This window comes from Sardina pilchardus, chromosome 15 (genome assembly GCF_963854185.1).
Source record: "Sardina pilchardus chromosome 15, fSarPil1.1, whole genome shotgun sequence".
In the NCBI taxonomy this organism is placed as follows: domain Eukaryota; kingdom Metazoa; phylum Chordata; class Actinopteri; order Clupeiformes; family Clupeidae; genus Sardina; species Sardina pilchardus.
In genome coordinates, this window is record NC_085008.1 from 14,704,619 (window position 1) to 14,725,959 (window position 21,341).

A 21,341-nucleotide genomic window follows, 5' to 3' on the forward strand; every position below is an offset into this window, starting at 1 on the left:
TGGTCCCTTTTTTTTATATATAGATTTAAGTCTGCTGGCACAGTGGTGTTTATGACAAAAAAAGGGGGTTAAGCAGACCTGGTTTCCGTGCCTGGCGGTTGCAGTGGCGGTAGATGTCAGAGTAGTTTCACCTCTCAGGCCCTGACTGTAGTGGCAGCCCTGCAGAATGGACTGATGCACTGATGGACAGATAGTACCTCTTGCTTCACATCGCAGCTTTGGTCGCCGCTGGTTGATGTTGTCAAATTACAGGCACAGTGAAATGGCACAAGAGAACATGCCAGGATCTAATATGCCAGGACTTATCTCTAGGTCTTGTGGTTGTGAATGAACAGAAGTCAAGGGTGTATAGACTGCCTGATGTGAAGTAACATCCGGCAGCCTTGACTGTTCTCATGAAACTGTCAGTAGTACCTTCAGATAGAACAGTTATTCTATTTCAGAAAAGAGGGGTAGCTTCTAGTTAAAGCTGACGTTTAAAGATGTTTCTTTTTCTGTGAAACGCCGTGAGAAAAAAACAATGTCATCCAAGAGAGCAGGACTTCCCCTCTATGATGGAAGTGGTCAGTTCTCTTAGGTCAGTCTGGGTATTTCCTGGCCTGTACTAACAAGAAATCATCTCATGGGTGCCTACTCGGAAAAGACTGGACTCTTTTTTCGAGGGGTACTGCGGAATAAAAAAATACTCGCCAATCATTTTATTCATAATTTTAATATAAACAGTTAATTGTTGAATAATTTACACACAGCAAGATTTATTTTCATATCATTTCAACATTATCTGTACATGTCACTGCTTGGCTCTTCTTGAAAACATAGAAAAAATAAATTGTCAAGCGTTACCTAATCATGGCACATTTAGATTCTGTGTGAGTGGTCTGTGTGAGATAATGAATGTAGATTTCTGTGTGTGTGTGTGTGTGTGTGTGTGTGTGTCTGTGAGTGTGCGTGAGAGAGAGAGAGCAGAATGTGCATCTGTGTAAAAAAACATACAGAGAATGTGTGTGTATGTGTGTAAGTGTGTGTCAACCTATACTGTACTGACAGACGTGTATTTCATATCTCATATAGAATGGCCCATTTGGATCCAGTGTGGCGATGCATCTTTGTAGCCGTCAGTGGGTTAACCATGAACTCATACACAAAGCCTGTGGCTGCATATGAACCCATGTCAACAAACAATGTGTACACAATGTATTTGATCATACATTTGTGTCATCTACACAATACACGAGACAAGAACAGAGAGAGGTCTTTCACCAATACGACACACAACTTTCAGCACTGTGTGTGTACAGAGAAGAGCAGCAGCATTTTGAAGAACACAAAGTTCAGAAGGATAGAAATCCTGTTTTCTTTTTTGTTTCCTCTTTAAAAAGAGGCGTTTGAGCTGGAGAGCGGCGAGTATGTATAAGTAGGCGCAGGCTGCTAAGAAGATAGGGCAGAACTACTATGGCTCCCTTCAATTTTCAACATAAAAAATAATAATTTTTCAACCACCTGCCCTCCAACACACGTCAGACTTTAAACATGGACTACACACATTTAAAAACGAAACAAAGAAAAAACTAAAAAAAAAAAAACAGGTTTCAGCAAAAAAATGGCATTTCATAATATTTGCCCATGATGTCGGTGTGTGGTAAAAAGAGAAAAAAAGGGCATGATCAGTTTGTGGTGTGTTTCGATCGTGACACACAAGAGGTGTCCTGTAAGTCACACACATGGTGATTCACATCTCCTTCATGCTGCACCATGTGCTAATGCAATCACAGGGTGATTAGCTTCAGATCCTCATAGCGTTGGGATGGATATATATATATAGATTAAAGATATATATAAACGTGGCTTGTTACCCCGTAGCTTATTACACTCGTTTAGTCACTTCCAGAGGGAATGTGCAGTGGTCTTTCTTTTCCAGTTGTTTTTTTTTTTTCACTTTTGGAAAACAAATCTAAAAAAGGGACTCGTCACTTTGGTCTAAGGTGGTCAAATAGAATTTCGTTCGACATCCCAGTGGGTCACAGAAGTGATAGTACATACTGAGAGTGGATGTGAAAATTGATTTTACTAAAAGGGCAGGGTTTGGGGATACTCTTGATGCACAGGTGGGGTCAGACTGAATTAACAAGCCTAAAAGAGAGACGTTGCAAGCCCCGCCATCATCATCATTATCATCATCACCATCATTGACCTGTGCTGCTTCTCACCAAAAAAGTGAACTGAAACCTTGATCAGATAGTGGGGTAGTTTCAGGAGCGATAGCCATCAAACATTTAATTTTATTTAAAAAAAGTTATATACATTGATAACAATGTTAATTCCATAATGTACAAGAATAGTAAAAGTTTACAGTCAGAAAAAAAGGTAATTGTATTTGCCCTCCCTATTTTGGCTAAAAAATAAAAATAGAAATCAACATCTCTAGATGTAATATTTTTTCTTTAAAACAAATAAAATGACATACAATGCCTTGTTCTCAACCTGTGCTGCATTGCTAGCTTGCTCTGTTAAACCACTTTAGAGTTCCAGATTAAATAAAATTTGCCAAAATTAAGTGCTTTTGTTTTAGGGGGCGATTACTGTTACGATGTACAGTAGGAGGCTGTTTCATTTGTGAAAAGACAGATTACAAGAATCACCTTGCATGAATTAAACACCCGTTTAAGCCTTCTGCAGTGTGTGCATTTGGGACAAATGTACAATTACCAAAGTGCCATGCAATCGATGTTCAATTATATAATGCCATGTTACCCCCCATGAGGGGTTCAAAGCACACAAAGCAAGCCAGAGCTTAGGCAAGTAGAGACAAGTTTCCTGCTTAAAAAAGAACAAAACATCATTCACAGACACCAGTACAGTAACATGGAGCCAAGCAGGAAGATGTGATACATTTGTGTGTGTGTGCGTGTCGTGTTTGTATTTTATCTACAACTATCATGTTAGGAAATCTCTCAGCTTGTCTTTGAAAGATGCACTTTTGAGGATGCACAATGTGGTGTGGTTAAAACTCCAGTCAAGGGTCTGCCCAAGTCCATGAGCGGACTTTGGAGACAATCGGTTTGAGTTGAGAGGGTTTGGTTGGGAGGACGCTTGAGAAATCTGCACAAGGCACTATGGGTGGGAGGACTGGCTTCACTCTGCCTTTCCGTTGTTGTACTACATCTGTCCATCAGAGGGGAGTAAACATTCACCCAGTGTTCATGCACAACTAGGGGGAGGTAAGTTGTTTTTCTTTGAACTTTCTCCCAACAGACAAAAAGGTTCAGCAGCACTACCTTGATTACCCCTTGCTAAAGGCAGAGATTGGCTTTTTTTTTTTGCCACACTCTCCAAACAGGTACTTCAGTCAGAGTCATGTCCCATCCCTTCTAAACCTAAAGAATCAGACCTCCCTGAGTACTGCTCATCCCAAGCCAGATTTTCACTTCAGAGTTTAACATTGTATGGCACATGGGATTGTCCCAACAGAGCGCGCTGCCCCCTATCGAAGAGAATCCAATCGGAAACAATGGAGGCATGCTGTATGTTATGTCCCCAAACCCCCCCAATCTATGGCATTATTGTAAGATGGTTCTTGATAATTCACAGTAGAAAAAGTACATTAACAAGAAGTCAAAAAAAGAAAAGAAAAAAAAAAACAGAACACAAACATAAAACTAACAAGAATCACATTCATAGCATAAACCAGAAGGCATTGGGTCCAAATTGAATTTCTTTCTCGCTTTGTGAAGGATATGTATTCACCAGATCAGCCCTCTTACTGTCAAGCACTGTAGGACAGAACTGTGCCCCAAATTCCCATTCTCCCACGGCACAAGGCTTTATTTGGTACTCGAATATTGATGTCTGTGTCAGTGCACAACCTAGTATTTCCTATTACCATTAGAGGAGCAAGGAAAGTTCAGTTGGTTGTGAACCATTATTAAAAGCAAAATCAGGAGCATAGTCAACATGGTATTGACCACACTCATGCATCTCCCCCTACATCTTAATTACACGCCCCATACACAGAATGTCATATTTCATGAATCATATTACAATTGGGCAATTTGGAATCTACGGCTTGGTGTAGTTGCAAGAAGTGCTAGCTAATTGAAAATGGATGAACAGGTCCGAAATGTAAAAACTCTAGACTGCCACCTTTCACATAAGTGCTGGTATACAGTATTATAGCAATCCATGGCACAGTTGCACTAAGCAGAACATCCCCACAAAAATGCTTCTCAATTGTGCTTTCTAATACTTTTTGACACAGTCATAGTCATTAATTAGTAAATGTTGCCTTGAGGAAAACTCCGCCACCAAACATTTTGAATACATGCTAATACAAAGGGAATTAAAACAGGGAGAGCCAATTTGAAATTAGATTGCAGAGTTCTGCGAGAGACGTGTTATCATCTTTGAATTTGTCAGTTTCATGTCATCAGTGATAAGCCCTCTTTAGGATGATCAGAACAGGTGATCAGACTCACAAGTTTGACATCTGCCAAAATGGCCATGTTAAAACACTGAGATGGGTAGGAGGATAGTGTTAGGGATAAAGAGAGAAAGAGTGAGAGGCAGAGAGAGAGAGAGAGAAAGAGAAGGGAGAAAGAGCGAGAGAAGCAAGGCTTGACTAAAATTTCATACATACTGAGGTAGACTGCGTCCGATCAAAATAACAACAAAAAAAAGAATTTACCACAACACCAAACTCATTCTCCCCCTCTAGCTGTAACTCTCTTTTCAAACAATGGAAAAAAACTAAACAAGAGAGAAAACACTATTTTACCCAACACTGAATAATTCTTAAAACTTGTAATAAAAAGCTAGCTGGGTTTTATACAACGATTATAATAAAATAAATAAAATATCATCTGCCTTTTCAAAGATATGCTAATCTTCTTAATTAGAAATTTGCACGTACAGTTAAGTTGACAACCATGACTAACTAAACTTATCTTTTGTCATGGTAGTGTGTGTGAAATTGTGTGGGTGTAATTGTTTAGCTTTTTTCCTTTAACTTAAAACATCTTATTTATTATTTACAAACCCGGAAAATAGCCGACGAAAAAAAGAAGAAAACTGATGCGGATGATGACGATATCATAAAGCAATGTAGTCCGGTAATTAGATTTACATCTTGAAAAACAAAAAACTGAGTGTGCTGGTTAAACAGCAGCAAGTCCTGTTCAGTCCCCACACTCCAGCTCTCAGCCCCAGAAGCAGACTGGAGGCAGACTCCTCACATCTCAACCCACCCCGCTCTACGCACATAAATATATACACTCACCAACACATTATGTACACCAAGCCAAGTGTGCACAGATGTGGATAAATATGAACCAAGTTAAGCTTGGGCATCCACCCCGGCCCCCCTGTCTTGTGGCCACTACCTTGGGCTCTTGCAGAAGGCACAACTTGGGAGGCTGAGGCATATTATGTCCAGAGAGAAACCCAACTGGAGGGGCAATTGTTACGTGTTTGATACACCAGCAAATCACCTGAAGACTGTAAACTGTATAGTGGCTACTTACTATCCAGGTCCAATGTGGGAGATTGCTTATCTCTTTCCTGACTGCTGGAGCCTTGCTGTCGCTTAGGTTCCCCCCCTGATGGACATGAGCAACTGTGGTCAGGGGAGAAACGAACCAGCATGGAGATTCAATGTGTGCGCCAGAGGCCTTTCTACACAGATGTTGTTCAAGGTGTGAATACTGTCTGATGAGTGAGTGTGTTCGGCCCCTATTAGAACAAGCCAGATTAAGCGCAGGAATGTCTTCACGGCTACTGGACATCTGATGTGAGGGCAGACACTCATTAACTTAGACCGGCATACACAAAGGCAGCTGGGACCCCTGGCACGCATAATAATAATGCCTCTTCCACTTGATCCATCTTCAGCACACAATCTAGAAAATTACCGTCTGACAAGAACATTGTCTGAACCCTGCACTGAAGACAAATATGTGGGACAGAACTCATTTATCTTGCATCTTCAAACATAAGCTGGTGTGATGGAAAGCCTCGTGTCAGACCAATGTCAGATCGGAGCTCCATCAGGCCCCTGAAGCTGAGGACCCTCAGAACCTGGAAACGACCAGAACTGAGACTTAAAGAGCATCTGCTACTCACTCCCAATATTGTCTGAGGGGAAAGAGAGGCAGTAACATTGGGCAAAACACTACAACCCAGGAATGTCTGTCCTCCAGGAGAGCAAGCTCAGCGTCGATGAGGAGTCCTGAACTACAGAGCGTAGTCTCCTGCCTAGTGTCACTGCAACACCCTAACAGCCTCCAACACACCTACTGTACTCAACCAAGCCATCCTGAAGAGCCCACTGCTCAATGTAGAGCTAGACAGGACATCTAGAGCGTTCTTCAACCACACAATCAAGAGCGCGGCAGATTCTGAGAGTTTGGTGGCCTCTTCGCTGCAGTGAGAAGAACTCCGAGTCGCCTCTTCCTCATCTAGTGGGTGATTTGCCCAAATCAGAGGAGGGGGTTCTCACTACAGACAAATGCTCACAATCAAAGAAGCCTCTGGTAGTTACAGAGCCGGGGGGGATCATCAGTGATACGATGGTAAGCAGATGTGTGCTTCACGTACTTCACATTAGCAGAAAAAAAAAAGTCCAGACTAAGCTTTCAAATCATCCGGGCAAAACAAGCACTCAAAGCAAATCATTTCTCCCCCACTGACGATGACGATGCCCAAAACCTCATCAGTCTCCGACGTTATTACATAATACAGGAATTAGACAAAACATAACATAGACAACCATAGACTACAGTCTCAGCTGACATAACGAAACATTTCTGACATCAAAACACAACGTACTTCAAATAACAAGGGGTGATTCTCTGGCAATATGGACCTCAACACCATCAGCAAACCGGGTACAGCAACAAGCCAAATTGTTACTATGAGAGTTTGTTGCATGCAGTCTAGGAAAGGATCATCCTTTTGAATCCTAACACCTAGCCTCTCCCGTGCATTTATAATAGCCAACAACCCTAGTGGGCAACTTAGAGCACTGTAGGTGAATTAGTATGACTTTTTGCGGGGGGTTAGAGTCATTTTCAGGACATAATGAACAGATGATTGAAAAAATATCTTAAGAGCAAAGCTTCTGATGAAAGTAATACAAAAATTAACAATATAGAAAAGAAAAATCAACATCATGTATCTAGATATATAAAATACTGATGTGTCAATATTTTATACATCACATATATATTATATGTTTACACTATACCCACTATATGATATATCAAAGCAGCAGCTATTGGTCAGTCTGATGGACTATTTTGTCAAATTCTTAACTGTTTAAATATCCTTCAGCCATAATGCAAGGACACGGAAACAAAACTGAAAGGAGAAACAAAAATAAAGCAAATAAATTAATTATTTTTTTTCCACCAACAAAACACCGCATGTATCCGTGTGAGATTTGGAATTCTGCAGGACAAAAGCTTCCTCTACAAATAGGATGTTTGTTCTAAGAGTCTCTACCCACCCCACAGATTCCAAACTCTTTAATCAGTTGTTCAAAGGAAATGAATACAAGAACTGATAGACACTTCTCTTTGATTATAGGCCACATATAAAAAAAAGGCCACCATATGAAAAGATTTCAGTAAAGAAAGTGAACGAGAAAATGCTCCGAGAACGGGAAAGTCCGAGGAGGTCAAACAAGAGGCAGTCATCTGGTTTGTGTAGTGTCTGTTCACAGTTCGCTTTGTTTTGTCTGTCTTTAGTTTTCCCCCCACTGACCAGTCTTGGAAACTTGGCAAGAGAGTGAGACAAAAGTAATCAAAAGCCAAGGAAAGTTGTAGATGATCCGCATGAATGGTTCTTAGTTAAAGGTTTGCATCCTTGCCATCATGCATGTGGTAGCGATGAAGGAGAAAAAAAAAAAAAAAAAAAGTCCTGAGATCTGTGTTTTTGTTTTGAAGGGCATCTGCATAAAATATTGTAAATCATAAAAAAATAATAATTATTAGAAAAAAAAAACGCGGGACAGCTGAGCGGACAGGAAGGAAGAAAAAGGAAGAAGAAGCGAGAGAAAGAGATAGATAAGAGAGAGAGAGCGAACTAGACAAAATAGTCAATCAGAAAACGTTAGGATGGGCTCGATCTGGGCAACGAAAGGATCCTTCCGTTTTTCTTGCCCCCGTTCATGTGCGTGTAGGGCACGTGCTCGTCGTAACTGCCCCGCAGGCCCACCGAGGGGCCATTGTCTCTGCTCAGGCTGTCCTCGCGCTGCGAGTAGGACGACGGGTCCAGCGGGATGCTCTCCATGTTCTCGAAGTCCATGTCAAACTCCTCCGTCTCCGGCGGCTTGTTGTCCTCGCTGTAGAAGAAGGACACCTCCTGGAAGGAGGGGTGCAGGTCGTCCTTGATCATCTCGATGATCTCCTGGAAGCTGGGCCGCATCTGCGGGTTGTACTGCCAGCACATCTGCATCAGATTGTGTCTGTAGGACGGGGAGGCGAGACAAGGGACAGGGACAGGGAGGAATGGCGTTAACCACACAGTGATAATCACTAAACCCCTTAATAAAGATCTTGGAATATTCCAAAATTCTGTCTGCCTGTCTGCAGTGAAGTTCTGGTTATGGTAGAATGAAATAGTTACACACACGACTTCAAAAGGACTTACATTCTCTCTGGGCAGTTGTCTGGTCGGTCCAGGTATCCACCGTCCATGACGAACTTCAGCACCTGCTCATTGGAGAGCCCTTGGTAGGGCTGCTCAGCTAGCGTGCTAACCTCCCATAACACCACTCCGAAAGACCTACAAACCAAACAAGGCAAACACGCAGCACTGAGAACTGGCTACCAGAGCAATAGCAACCTAGCCTGGCTATCACCATACTAAGCTCAATCTTTTAAGATTGAACATTAGCATGGGGAGGCTGCGCTTTGTTTCTAATGCACAAGAGGCGTGATCAATGGGCATCGTTCAAATGACTCCGTACGCTTGGATGGTCTTTCAACCAATCAGACCAACGATCCGGAGCGTCTTTTGGATAAGCTAGTTTATGATTGGAGCCAAAGGGTTCTGGCAGGGAACAGATTAGATAGATATGCAGGTTTCCAGCCTGAGCAGCCGGGGCGAAATCCAAATTCGCCAGAAGTTCAGGCAGGGTTCACACCCAGCCTGATAGCAACCTGTCAATCTCAAACAAGTAAAGAGTTCAGAGAGACAGGAAGAGAGCGGCGGCTCAGTCCTTCAGGTGGAAACCAGAGTGGAGGGACTGCTGTGGCATGTGAGGCGACGGTGGACCTACCAGCAGTCTGATCGGGCAGTGAAGACTCCGTCTTTCAGGGACTCGGGCGCCATCCACCTGACGGGCAGCAGACCCTTCCCACCTTTCCGGTAATAATCAGTCTCATAGATGTCTCTCGTCATGCCAAAGTCTGGAAAAGCAAAACACAGAAATGCACACCATTATTAACGGTCTTAATGCCATTTTTGTAAGTCTTCATATGCCTTTCAAAACATTACTACAGTATGTCCTTGAAACTCTTCTACACTGCCTGGCCAAAAAAAAGGTCACACACTCTAATATTTCGTTGGACTGCCTTTAGCTTTGATTACGACACGCATTCACTGTGGCATCGTTTCCACAAGCTTCTACAATGTCACAACATTTATTTCCATCCAACGTTGCATTCATTTTTTCGCAGAGATCTTGTGTTGATGACGGAAGATTTGGACCACTGCGCAAATGCTTCTTCAGCACATCCCAAATGTCTCATGCTCCCTGAACCACAATTTAAGCCTGATGAATCCTGGCATTGTCATCTAGGAATATGCCAGAGCCATCAGGGAAGAAAAATATGGAATGATTCCATTGCTAGAATAACCTGGTCATTCAGTGTATTCAGGCAGTCAGCTGACCTCATTCTTTGGGCACACAACGTTGCTGAACCAACCTGGTCATCATCTGCAGCAAAACCCCAGATCATAGCACTGCCCCCACAGGTAGTCTCTTACCTATTTGCTTCGTTAAATCCAAGTGCTGACCTTTTTTTTTGGGCCAGGCAGTATATATTAGCTAATTCATGGTCATGTTTGATAATGTACCTCCAATTTTCACTGTGTAATCCTCAGCCACCATACAATTTCTGGCTGCCAGGTCTCTGTGGACAAACTTCTTGGCGTTGAGGTAGGCCATGCCGTCCGCTATCTCGCCCGCCAACTGAATCACCTCCTTTATAGTGGGGGGCGGGCGCCCTGGGTTGTTCTGAGGAGCCACAAAACAAAGAAGCATCGGATTAGACAACACTGCCAGCCAACGGTTCCATGAGGACACCTGACGTATCGTAAAAAAGGGGTGCGCCACTCACCTCAGCGTCCGGTCTCAGGGAGCGCAGGTAGCTCTTCAGATCGCCGTGAGTCATCAGCTCCATGACGACCAGCGTGGGCTGACCCTTGGACACCACGCCGAGCAGACGGACCTGTGTGAGAGGAGATCGGTGGGTCATCATCGGGCACGCTGGTCTCCCTCATATTCACACACGACACACAGGCAGGCAGGCAGGCAGGCAGGCACAGACTGAGGCCAGTCACCCAGCAGTTATTATGGACCACCTCAGTCTGCCAGCTTTGCCATGGTGAAACTATTGTACTGTGAATGTTGCACTAATCTAGTCATTTCAGGATGTTGTTTGCTGTGCTCTTGTTGTAGCAGTGAAGTCTCCAAGGGAGGCAAAGGGAGGTATTCTTACCACATGGTGGCAGCTGAAAGCCTTCATCACCGAGGCCTCGTTGAGGAATTCGATTCTCTCACGCAGGCTGGCCGACTCGTTGACCGTCTTCACGGCCACGCGGGTGTCCGGTTCTCCCTTGACGATGTCCTTGGCGATGCCTTCGTAGACCATGCCGAAGGAACCCTGCCCAAGTTCCCGCAGCACCGTGATCTTCTCCCGTGGAACTTCCCAGTCATCCGGAACATAGACTGTAGGTACATAGAGGTGGACAGTTACATACCCACAACACATGTTGGGTTGTGTGTGCATACATTGTGCTGTGTGTATTTACACACAACATTTACACACATACATCAATACATACAGAAGGACTAACTAGCGAGCACAGCACACACACACACACACGCACGCACCAACGCACGTACGCACGCACACAATTAGATCTGCATTTAAATAGCAGAAAAACAATCAATTTCATGTTTCCCATAATGCATCCAGTGATTAATTAGATCGTTTTTTTGGAGGGGGTTCTCCTTACCATCATTGGCGCTGATGTACTCTGGGTTGGAGGAGGCTATGAGAGGGCCGCTGGGGCCTTCAATTTGCCTGGAACACACAAAGAGTCACAACAAAGGTCAGTCACCGCACCAGATACTACCTGAGGGCATGACACTTATGCAATGTTTCATGTCAGGGGAACGTACTTCTTCTTGAACACGACAAACACCGTGCCTCCGATGCACAGCAGAAAGATGAAGCAGACCACGGGAGCGATGATAGCCTTCATGCTCAAGTCTCCTGCGGGGAAACAGACGACCGTGAGACACCACTACCATAAGTACGCTAACGACATGTGGAACACAGTGGGTTTACAACACACCAATATACTGCACTGTCTAAAGCTGGGACGGATTATCAATGTCCGCTGAAATGTAGTTAGCTCAGGCATTCAGAGTCATGAAACAAACAAAAACAGTTGATTAAGATGCTGGCTGGTGTGGATGTGAGTAATTCAGTGACTCCTCTCCGTTTCCATGGTGAGCTCCAGCAGACAACAAAGGCACTACATTAATCTTTGACTACAGTCTGACTACATTAGTCTGTGCATTTTTGAAGCAGCATACTGCCAGAGGCCTGATCCAAGGGATGGGAGTGCAGTCCTTGCTGTTTGGTTGCTTCTCCTGACTCTTCTCACGACTTACTGTCTGGCACGAAGAAGTAGGCGTAGTCCGTCCAGGAGCCGTTGCCGGCCAGAGAGGTGGCGCGGATGCGCACGCTGTAGTTTCCTGGGTGGACCACGCGCAGCTTGTAGCCTTTCAGCTTGTCATAGGTGGTGCGAGACACACACTTGGGAGACGTCTCCTGATAGGAGGGACAGGACAGGACAGGACAGGACAGGAAGAGAAAGCAGCATAAAGACACAGAGAAGGCAGAGAAGGGAGACAGAGGACAGACGCAATCAATCAAACGCGGACATTTCATTTACGGCCCGATGTGAACCAAAATTGCTTCCTGCCAGCCGAAGTTGGAGTGGACAGGCATAATATGCTATTTTCCGTGCTGTCACATTCCCGGCCATTTGTCTGGTTTCCATGGCAACTGAGACACTAGCTGTTCCCTGGGAGTAAGTCCTAATATTTTTTTTCTTTTTTTTTGTAAAAATATATTTCACAGCTCACCCCAAAAAACAGGCTGATGGAATTCACCGTTAAAAACGACATTCACAATCATGATGGCCCTCTGGTGAGTGTGCGTGAAAAGGGGTGCATTAACGGGACATTTGCCCATAGCAGCACTGTCTGGTGATGGTACAGTACGTACTTCGGTGTCAGAGAGCCTCTTGTAGCTGACTTCGTAAAGAATGATGACAGCGTTTGGGGCTTTCGGCTCCTCCCATTTGATGTACACCAGCTCGGGTTCATCTGGCAGGAATTCGTGGGTCACCGGACCAGTGATATCATCAGCTTTTGCTAGAAATGAGCAAAAGCAAAAGTAACATTTGGTAAAGTAAAGCACGAAGCAATGTCAAGGATGAATTGAACAGAGACCAACATATCGGTAGACATAGTCTGGCCATGAAGCCAAGATAATAGAAGAAAAGACATAAAAGCGAATCATAAGTGGAAGAGCTCCTCAGCACCACCTTGACGGCCATTTTCTGCTAACGGTTGAATGATATGAAGAGACCAGAGGACTCCTAATCATGAGCATATCAGTTTAGTGAAGCGGCAGCAGCAGAAGAGGAACTCACGTTCGGGCATGGTGCGGGCGTTGACCAAGGTGGCCAGGCTGCAGCGCTTCTCGTCGGTGGGGTGGTTACAGGCGTGGATCTCGATCTGGTAGCTGGTGAAGTGCTGCAGGCCGGAGATGACGGCCGACTCCTTGGACACGGAGAGCACCAGCCGCTGGCCGGGCTCCTTGTCCTCGGGCTCGCCCCTCGTCGTCGAGCCGTTCTCGGGCGGGAGCAGGCTGGCGGGGGGCGTGGTGACGAAGCTGGGCACGGTGGCGTTGGCCACGCCCACAGAGCGTCGGCGTCTGGATGGCCTGAGAGGGAGAGAGAACGAGGAATTTTTTTTAGAAAACATCCAGCATGGTGAACAAATATCGATGAGGATAACATACAACAGGCCCAAGAAGCACAGTCCATTGGATAAAAGCAAAAAAGGAATCAACTTGGTGAATTAGCACCCAGATACCACATCAACCAGTGAATTACGCTGGTCTTTATTCATTTTCCATACGGTTAGTCACTTAGGCAGGGCAGGTCCAAGAATTTCAACAGGATGAAACGCACTGAATCTCTTCAGACACAATGACCTCTACCTCACAGGCATACCACTACTGTTGGTTAAACAACATGAACCAAGACAACGCAACTACTATTCACCAGCAGATGGCGCTCTTGTGAAGCGGAGAATCTGGGCACAGAGGGGGCTCAGAAGATTCTGGTACAACACAGCAGCTTGGTACCCCACTGAACCACACAGTGAGAGCAGGAGCTGAGAGAGGAGAAGAGCGCCACCTCAGGCTCCCCCCCCCCCCTTTTCATTCAACCAATTATTTTTTTGTCATCACAATGGAATCCCACTGCGATGTACTTTCGATAAAAACAAGCTTCATGAAATTGGGTCAAAGTTGAAGCGGAATGTGCGCCATCAACACAGGCACAGTGAAGCGCCAGAAACACAAATAACTAATCACAAATTAAGGGCAAACGACAGTAAACGATTCTAAAGTTATTAGTGTTAAGCTTGAGTCCTGAGGGAAGGAAAAGGTTTTCCTTGATTGCTGGTTGCGAGCTCAGGTTTCTGGTCGTGGGACACAGACTTTCCTTTGCTTTGCGGGCATTGTCTAGCCGAAGTGAAACAAAATGGGCACACCACCACGGTTGGCACGGGTGGCCCGGGGCTGTGGAATGTGGAGCGTTTGATGGCGTCGGGGTCGTGGGGTTCACCCAACCGCTATCTCTCCGCACATCCAGCCACCTGCGCGCTGAAGGCTGCGGTATGCAGCCCCAGGGGGTTGATAGGGGCACGGCAAGGAGTACAGCAGGGGCGATGAGGGGCCTGTGAGGGGACCGTGAGGTGACCCCCAGCGTCCCCTGATGAACCTGCGACCCCTCTATCGGGGGGAACGAGCGAGCAAGCGAAGCGGGCCGGGGCTGGACAACCTGGCCGTGTTGCGGAGCGGAGGAGATTAAGTGGCCCTGCCGCCCCCCTCCCCCGGTGGGAGTCTAAACGGCAGGGATGGCGGTCTGCATGACTGCCCCTCAGATTGGCACCGATGGTAATGCGTACGGTAAGCGCTCCCACGGGAGGGGGGTGGGAAGATGAGGAGAGGAGGAAGAGGAGGGAAACGGAGGAGGAAAGGAGGAAGGTGCGGAGGGGAGAGAGAGGTGGCGGGACCAATCAGAGGCAGGCAGAGGTGGACGGGTAGAGGCCAGTGTGAGAGGCCTGCTGTGCAGCAGTCGCACAGGAACACAAAAACACCTCTCAGGCCCACACATATATCGCTCACAACCACACACACACACACACACACACACACACACACACACACACACACACACATATACACAACTAGACCCACTCACACACGTCCATACACACGTCCATAAGATAGCGGACATCCACATACAGACAGGTGCCTTCTCTCAATCTTTTTCTCTCTCACACACACACACAAACACACACACACACACACACACACACACACACACACGTGTGCCATCTGGCCTCATATGACAACCCAGACATCGTCTGGTGCTGACAGAAAGCCATCATGGCCTCGCCTCTCTCTGTGCCACCCATTCAGTTTGCAACTGCCTGCCGCGCGCACACACACACACACACTCAGTGTGCGAGACTGTCTGCCAAGAGCGGGACTCAGAGTAATCTCCCGTCTGAGCGCGGCGGTTAGCGTGATTAACCCGCCGCAGCAGCCAGCCACTGCCAGATGAGCTCACAGTGCCCACGAAGAGAGGGAGAGAGAAAGAGAGAGAGAGAGAGAGGGAGAGAGAGAGAGAGAGGGAGAGAGGGAGAGAGAGAGAGAGAGGGAGAGAGGGAGAGAGAAAGAGCAGACAGCAACCTGCTGCCTGGATGAACAAGAGAAGAGGAGGGGAGAGGAAGAGGGGAAGAGGAGAGAAGGGAAGGATGAGAGGGAGGGAGGCAGGGGGGACAAGGAGGAACAAGGAAGAGGAGAGTAGTGGAGGAGGAGAGAAAGGGGAGGGGAGCAGAGGAGAGGAGAGAAGAGGAGAGGAGAGGGGAAAAGAGGAGAGGAGTAGAGAGGAGAGTGGATCTTCGGCATCAATTTGAGTCACTCCTTTAGTCATGCCATCTTGTGGCTTCAGGCCGGCCACTTCTCCAGAGACTCAAAGAGTACGGACAGACCAGCTCCTCCCTGCCCAGGTGGCCGGACGTAAATCCCTCTTGCAGCCTCCCACGTGAGTGGCTGTCCACACTGAGCGCAAGGCCTACCCCTGGCGGCATGTTAGTATGGCATTTCAAAACACTAATCATTTATGCAGAGGCGGCCCAAAAACAAGCTGCATTAAAACAAATGAGTATGCGTGAATTAAGTAGCTGGAAAAGCTCATCCTCTTTCATATCAAAGTGCATGGGGGAGAGAGAGAGGTGGGGGAAGAGAGAGAGAGAGGGAGAGAGAGAGAGAGAGAGAAAGGGGGAGGGAGAGAGAGAGTGAGGGATGAAGAGAAGCAGTGTGTGTGAGAGAGAGAAAGAGAAAGAGTGTGTGACAGAGAGAGGGAGGAAGGGAGGGAGGGAAAAGAGGGGAAATTAACCCATCAAATTACGCCCCCACCCACACTGCGCCGCCGTACACAGAGGGTCGGCCACAGCCTCGCTTTGGCACATGGGGGGGTGGGGGGTGGGGCCGTGCATTACCAGCAGCCCCGCCCCCCCCTTCCTCTTACCCACTGTCTGCCGTGGGGCTCACCGGCGCCGCCGTGCTTCTGAAACAAACAAAGAGGGGCACACACTCAGGACTCCTGGACCCTATGGGTGTCTGTGGGCCATTACTAAAGGTGTCTGTGAGCCAGTCCTATGGGGGCGTCTGTGAGCCATTTCCAGGGGTGTCTGTGAGACATTTCCAGGGGTGACTGTAAGCCAGTCCTATGGGGATCTGTGAGCTAGTGCTATGGGGGTCTGTGAACCATTTCTAAGGGTGTCTGTGGGCCATTTCTAAGAGCGTCTGTGAGCCATTTCTAGGGTGTCTGTGAGACATTTCTAGGGGATCTGTGAGCCATATCTAAGGATGTCTGAGCCAGTCCTATGGGGGGTCTGTGAGCCATTTCTAGGGGTGTCTGTGAGCCAGTCCTATGGGGGTCTGTGGGCCTTTTCAAAGGGTGTCTGTGAGCCAGTCCTATGGGTGTCTGTTGTGTGTTGAGGGAAAAGGCAGGACGGGGCTTTTGCTTGTGGGTGTGACTGTCTCGGGTGGTCAGTGTTGACATCAGAGTGGATCGAGCACTTGGAAGAATGCTAAGACACTGGGGGCATTGTCTGAGGATGTGCTTACAGCTCTTACTCAAGATTAAGCCATGCAGTCGCCAGTGCCAAGGTTGTGTGTGTGTGTGTGTGTGTGTGTGTTTGTCTGTGTGTGTGAGCATGTCCACAGGTGTCCTTTGTTTTGGCGTGTGTGTGTGTGTGTGTGTGCGCGTGTGTGTTTATATGCCTACTGTATTTGTAGGTGTGCCAAAGGTTCTGCTTTACCACACCTGGAAGGAGCAGTGAGCGCTTCAAAAAGGGAACAAATAAGGTCAGTACATGAGCGCACAAAACCGAGTTGAGTTCTTCAGAACCGGAATTTTTCAATGTTTTCCACTTGAGGCTCTAGCTTCTGTGTCCCTGACATGCTGGAGGGCGGCTTCACGTTCTTGATGCACACTTTAATTGACTCTATTTGAAATGCAGTCTGAGCTCGTTAGCCACAGAGTCTAATTAAGGAGCTAATTAAGCCCTGACACATACATACACCAAGGTTTGCTATTTCACTCTCTCACTCTCACTCTCACTCTCACTCTCACACTCACACTCACACTCACACTCACACTCACACTCACACTCACACTCACACTCACACTCACACTCACACTCACACTCACACTCTCACACTCTCACACTCTCACACTCTCTCTCACACTCTCTCTCACACTCTCTCTCACACTCTCTCTCTCTCTCTCTCTCTCTCTCACACACACAAACACTCACACACTCACACCTTAACCTTGATAACTAGAGATAAAAGAGGAGCATCACGAGCACCCCCACATCTCATGCACAATGGCTAACCAATCCACCCAAAGTAGCCACAGCTGAGGCCTGCCCGCCCGCCCGCCCGCCTGCCGTACAGTACCTGATCTCGAAGACCACGTTGTGGAGGTAGTTCTCGAAGGTCTTGCGGTACTCGGACTCCTCGGCCTCCTTCTTGAGCTGCGTGTCCGTCTTGGGGCAGGCGCAGCAGTGGCCCCCCTTAACTTGCTCCTCCGTCTGATTCCACTTCTGCTCCTCCTCGCTGTCCATCTGCGCCGGCGTGCGCGACGGCACCTTCATACCTGGCAGAGGGGAGGCGCGCGAGAGAGAGGGAGAGGAGCGTTAGGGGATGGACAGAGACAGAGGGAATGAGAGAAGCAGAAAGAAAGAAAGAAAGAAAGAAAGAAAGTGAAAGGGAAGACGGAAAAGGGAGGAATCAAGAAAAACTCAATTGAAAGGGTGAGAGGATGAAAAATGTCAGAGGGAATGTCAAGAGAGAAAGCAAGACAGAAAGAGAAAGAGAGAAAGGGAGGACATTTGAAGGTGGTTGTGACGACACTCTTTGATGTCGCCGCCCGGAGATCAACAGTTAAAAAAAAAAACCTGTGCTGAATGGCTGTATTGCAGGAGGTGGGATGTATTTCCTGATGCTTGAGGGCGCAATTTAGTAACTAATTGGCTATTGACCAACGGTTAGCCAGTTTTCAGTTACAACAAAAACATCTCCATAACCCGGAAACTGGCATGGAAAAGCAACTCCCATCTTTTTCCAAGGTCAGGAGTGTCGCCACTCTTGCTCTCTCTACCGCTCTGGGGTCAGAGGTTAGGGGTTACTGGGGTTACTGAGGTTGATGGGTGGAAAATACATGGCGTCTGGTGTGCTCGTGTGTGTGAAGGGGAGCAGAGCTCACCTTTGAGACAGTAGTCCAGCCTGTAGAGCTCCTTGTCCTCCAGCTGCTTCTGGCAGAACACCAGGTAGTGTGTGATGTTGCCGTTGGGCTCCGTGGGAGGCTTCCACTTCAGGAGGATCTGAGACGACGAGTTGGAGGAGGAGATGGGGTCCAGAGGCACCGACGGACCTGCAGGGCAGAACACACACACACACACACACACACACGCAAATAAATAGTGGGGCATTGTTGGTAAAGAGGAAAGCAAGATGTCTGTGGCAGGTCTTGGAGTTCATCTATTAGTGTCCAAAATGCAAAGGTCAACTGCTGAGGTCAAGAGTGTCCCTTAATTAAATAAATGGGGATGATGGCTGAAGATTCCAACAACTGATACATCAACTCCAGACAACAGAGACATGGTTGGGTGAATCTCCCGAAGCCCGTCAAACTGACATCAAAATATTGTCTACCTCATTTGACTGATTTTTTTCATTGTAGTGACTAAATAGAATAGTGAACTTTTATTTTCTGATAAAAGTGTTGTAAGAAATTAATTTAATATAACTTTATTTCAATGTTATGGAAGCATGATCTAGAATAAATCTCATTACCAATACGGTAAATGACAAGGGGAGACCATTAGTAAGGAAAAAGGGGGAAAAAAATGTTGTTAATTTAAAGTGTAGTTTTTATAGGCAGGTAAAGTCGCATTACGGTAATGAGGAAGATGTGGACACAATAGTATTACAATAAAAGTGATATTTCCTTTCGCAAAATACCATAAATATCAATGTCAACAATAAATATGGACATTCTTACAAAACTTAATGTTCTGTAAAACATTTGTATGTAAAAAGGACTTTTAATGAAAATAAAACAAAAAATAGAACAACGGATCCAGACACATTTCGGTAATGAGAATTCACTGTGATTTTTGGTTAAATTGCTATGAAATTGTGATAAAATGTCTGTTCCTATAGTGTTCTCTAATATTTGTAGAAAATCTCAGTTACTAACAACAAAATATTGTTCTCGCAAAGTAGGACCAGGACATTTTCGCTACAGATTCATAAGCATCACCCGGTTGTGCTTCTCAGCGTCAGGGGCCTTGTTTGGAAGAACGATTATTTTCCCAACATTAATCAGCCCTGTGTGACGGATGGCTTCTCTGGAGAACTCATCTCCACTCCAAACCTGCAGCTGTCTCTCCAGGACAGGGCCTAATCACCCAACTGATGGGTCCACCTGGGCTTCACCATGACCGACGAAAGAATTGTTGCCTGGAGCGCCCTGCCTCCATCTCAGAGACATGCGTAATGAAGAGGCTTCTCATTTACAGGCAGAGCCTCTCAAAGCTGGGAGACATAATTGAAGGAGCAACTTGACAGGGGAAACGTCCTGGTTCATTTGGAGGTGAAGGAAGAGCTTTGTAGGAGGAACCTGAATCTGAACTGCCAGTGCTTAGACCTGTGGGTCACTTTCTTAAATCTGCTACCGTCGTGTATGTGGGTGTGTGTGTGTATGTATATGTGTGTGTGTGTTGGGAAGCAAGATAACTATGGCAAATGTTTAAGTGGCTTTGATCAAACTGGTAGGGAAGTTGTACTCGGCACAATAAAATGGGTTGGGGGGGGGCATCCTACATCCTACATAAGGGTGGAACTTATGTAAGTTCTACTTTAGAACTTATATAAAGCACCTTAGGGCAGGGATGGGCTCTCAGGTGGCTTTATATTATATGTGTCAGTCAGACGACAGTCTGCACTGGATTTACAGTACAGGAACTGAAGCTGATGGCTTCTCACAAGACCTCATCCCATCTCAACACCTGCCAACGTGTCTGGATAATATTGTAGTAATCTCTCGTTTGATTCAATAACATGTGCTGCCTCTGAGCGCTACCAAAGGGCTCCTGCATGTCTGGGAAGACTGATAGATCCAAAAATATGCGTGCACCTCATTTCTCATTTCAAACCTGCTGCCTTAGGCATCATCTCGACTTAGATTAAGTGGTTTCTGGTTTGCCGAACTAAACGATATCACTGCAGAGGCGTAAGTTGCGCATTGACTCGAACATGGGGGGGACGCGCTACATTAGAATAGGTGGCATGCCACGCACACAGCAACCTGGCACTCTGTTGCAATCTGTCAGATGCAATAAATCAAATGTGTCAGCAAAACAGGAGTAATATATTGTAAGGGGGAGGCTGTTACGAGACGTGGCTGGTGCTAAACGACTCAGTGGCTGAGCCTAACCGGGACATATGCCTACATGCCAGCACCTGCTTGTTCCCCTCACGTCACCAACAGCCAGAGTAGACCCACATAAATAAGATAAACTGAAGCCATACTAAACATAAATCCTTTGACATACACGTCGTACATAGGTCCTTCTGGTGTGTACAAATGTGCGTATGCACAAAAAAACACACACATTTGTACACACATTTATAAGCAGATATATACGACGTATATACAAAACTAACACAAACACACGGTAGGTGTACATAGGTCCTACTGGTGCGTACAAATGTGCGTATGCACAAAAAAACACACACGTATGTACACACATTTATACGCAGATATATGTACATACAAAAGAACACACAAACACACACGCATGTGTGTGTGTGTGGAGGGGGAACTCACGGGTGGCGTCGGTGCGCACGTAGATGATGGTGCTCTTGGCGCCGCGCACCTCCAGGTCGTCGGAGGCGGACAGCTGCGTCTTGACCATGATGGCGTACTGCGTCCAGGGCTTGAGCGGGAAGAGGAGCTGGCCGGCCTCGGTGGGGGACGAGCCCCCGCGCTGTGGCGGCTCCACGTCGGCGATCATCCAGCTGTTGGAGCCGCACGCGTCCTGCCCGTCAAACTCCGTCACGTTCTTATGCGGCCTGCGTAGCAGAGGACGAGGGGGGGATAAGAGAGAGAGAGAGAGAGAGAGAGGTGAGATGGAAGAAGGGAGATTTCAGACGTTTCTTCACAGA

At 46.6% G+C, this 21,341-nt stretch overlaps 1 protein-coding gene across 2 annotated transcripts in view; it reads right to left on the minus strand.

Annotated features, from left to right (window-relative positions):
• Positions 1-668: 668 nt before the first annotated feature.
• insrb (insulin receptor b) overlaps positions 669-21,341 on the minus strand; it is an 84,357-nt gene continuing 63,684 nt past the window's right edge. Inside the window, exons 8-22 of one of the 2 annotated variants that reach the window (XM_062556100.1) lie at positions 21,004-21,248; positions 18,376-18,543; positions 17,568-17,766; positions 16,129-16,167; positions 12,952-13,244; positions 12,522-12,670; positions 11,903-12,062; positions 11,405-11,498; positions 11,239-11,306; positions 10,719-10,948; positions 10,338-10,448; positions 10,075-10,234; positions 9,275-9,404; positions 8,644-8,778; positions 669-8,458 (exon numbers count right to left, since the gene is read on the minus strand). In XM_062556100.1, the coding sequence (XP_062412084.1) occupies positions 8,104-8,458; positions 8,644-8,778; positions 9,275-9,404; positions 10,075-10,234; positions 10,338-10,448; positions 10,719-10,948; positions 11,239-11,306; positions 11,405-11,498; positions 11,903-12,062; positions 12,522-12,670; positions 12,952-13,244; positions 16,129-16,167; positions 17,568-17,766; positions 18,376-18,543; positions 21,004-21,248 (2,536 nt within the window). In that variant the 3' untranslated portion in view covers positions 669-8,103. The remainder of the gene's footprint in view (positions 8,459-8,643; positions 8,779-9,274; positions 9,405-10,074; positions 10,235-10,337; positions 10,449-10,718; positions 10,949-11,238; positions 11,307-11,404; positions 11,499-11,902; positions 12,063-12,521; positions 12,671-12,951; positions 13,245-16,128; positions 16,168-17,567; positions 17,767-18,375; positions 18,544-21,003; positions 21,249-21,341) is intronic. The other variant, XM_062556102.1, reaches the window with a different exon arrangement.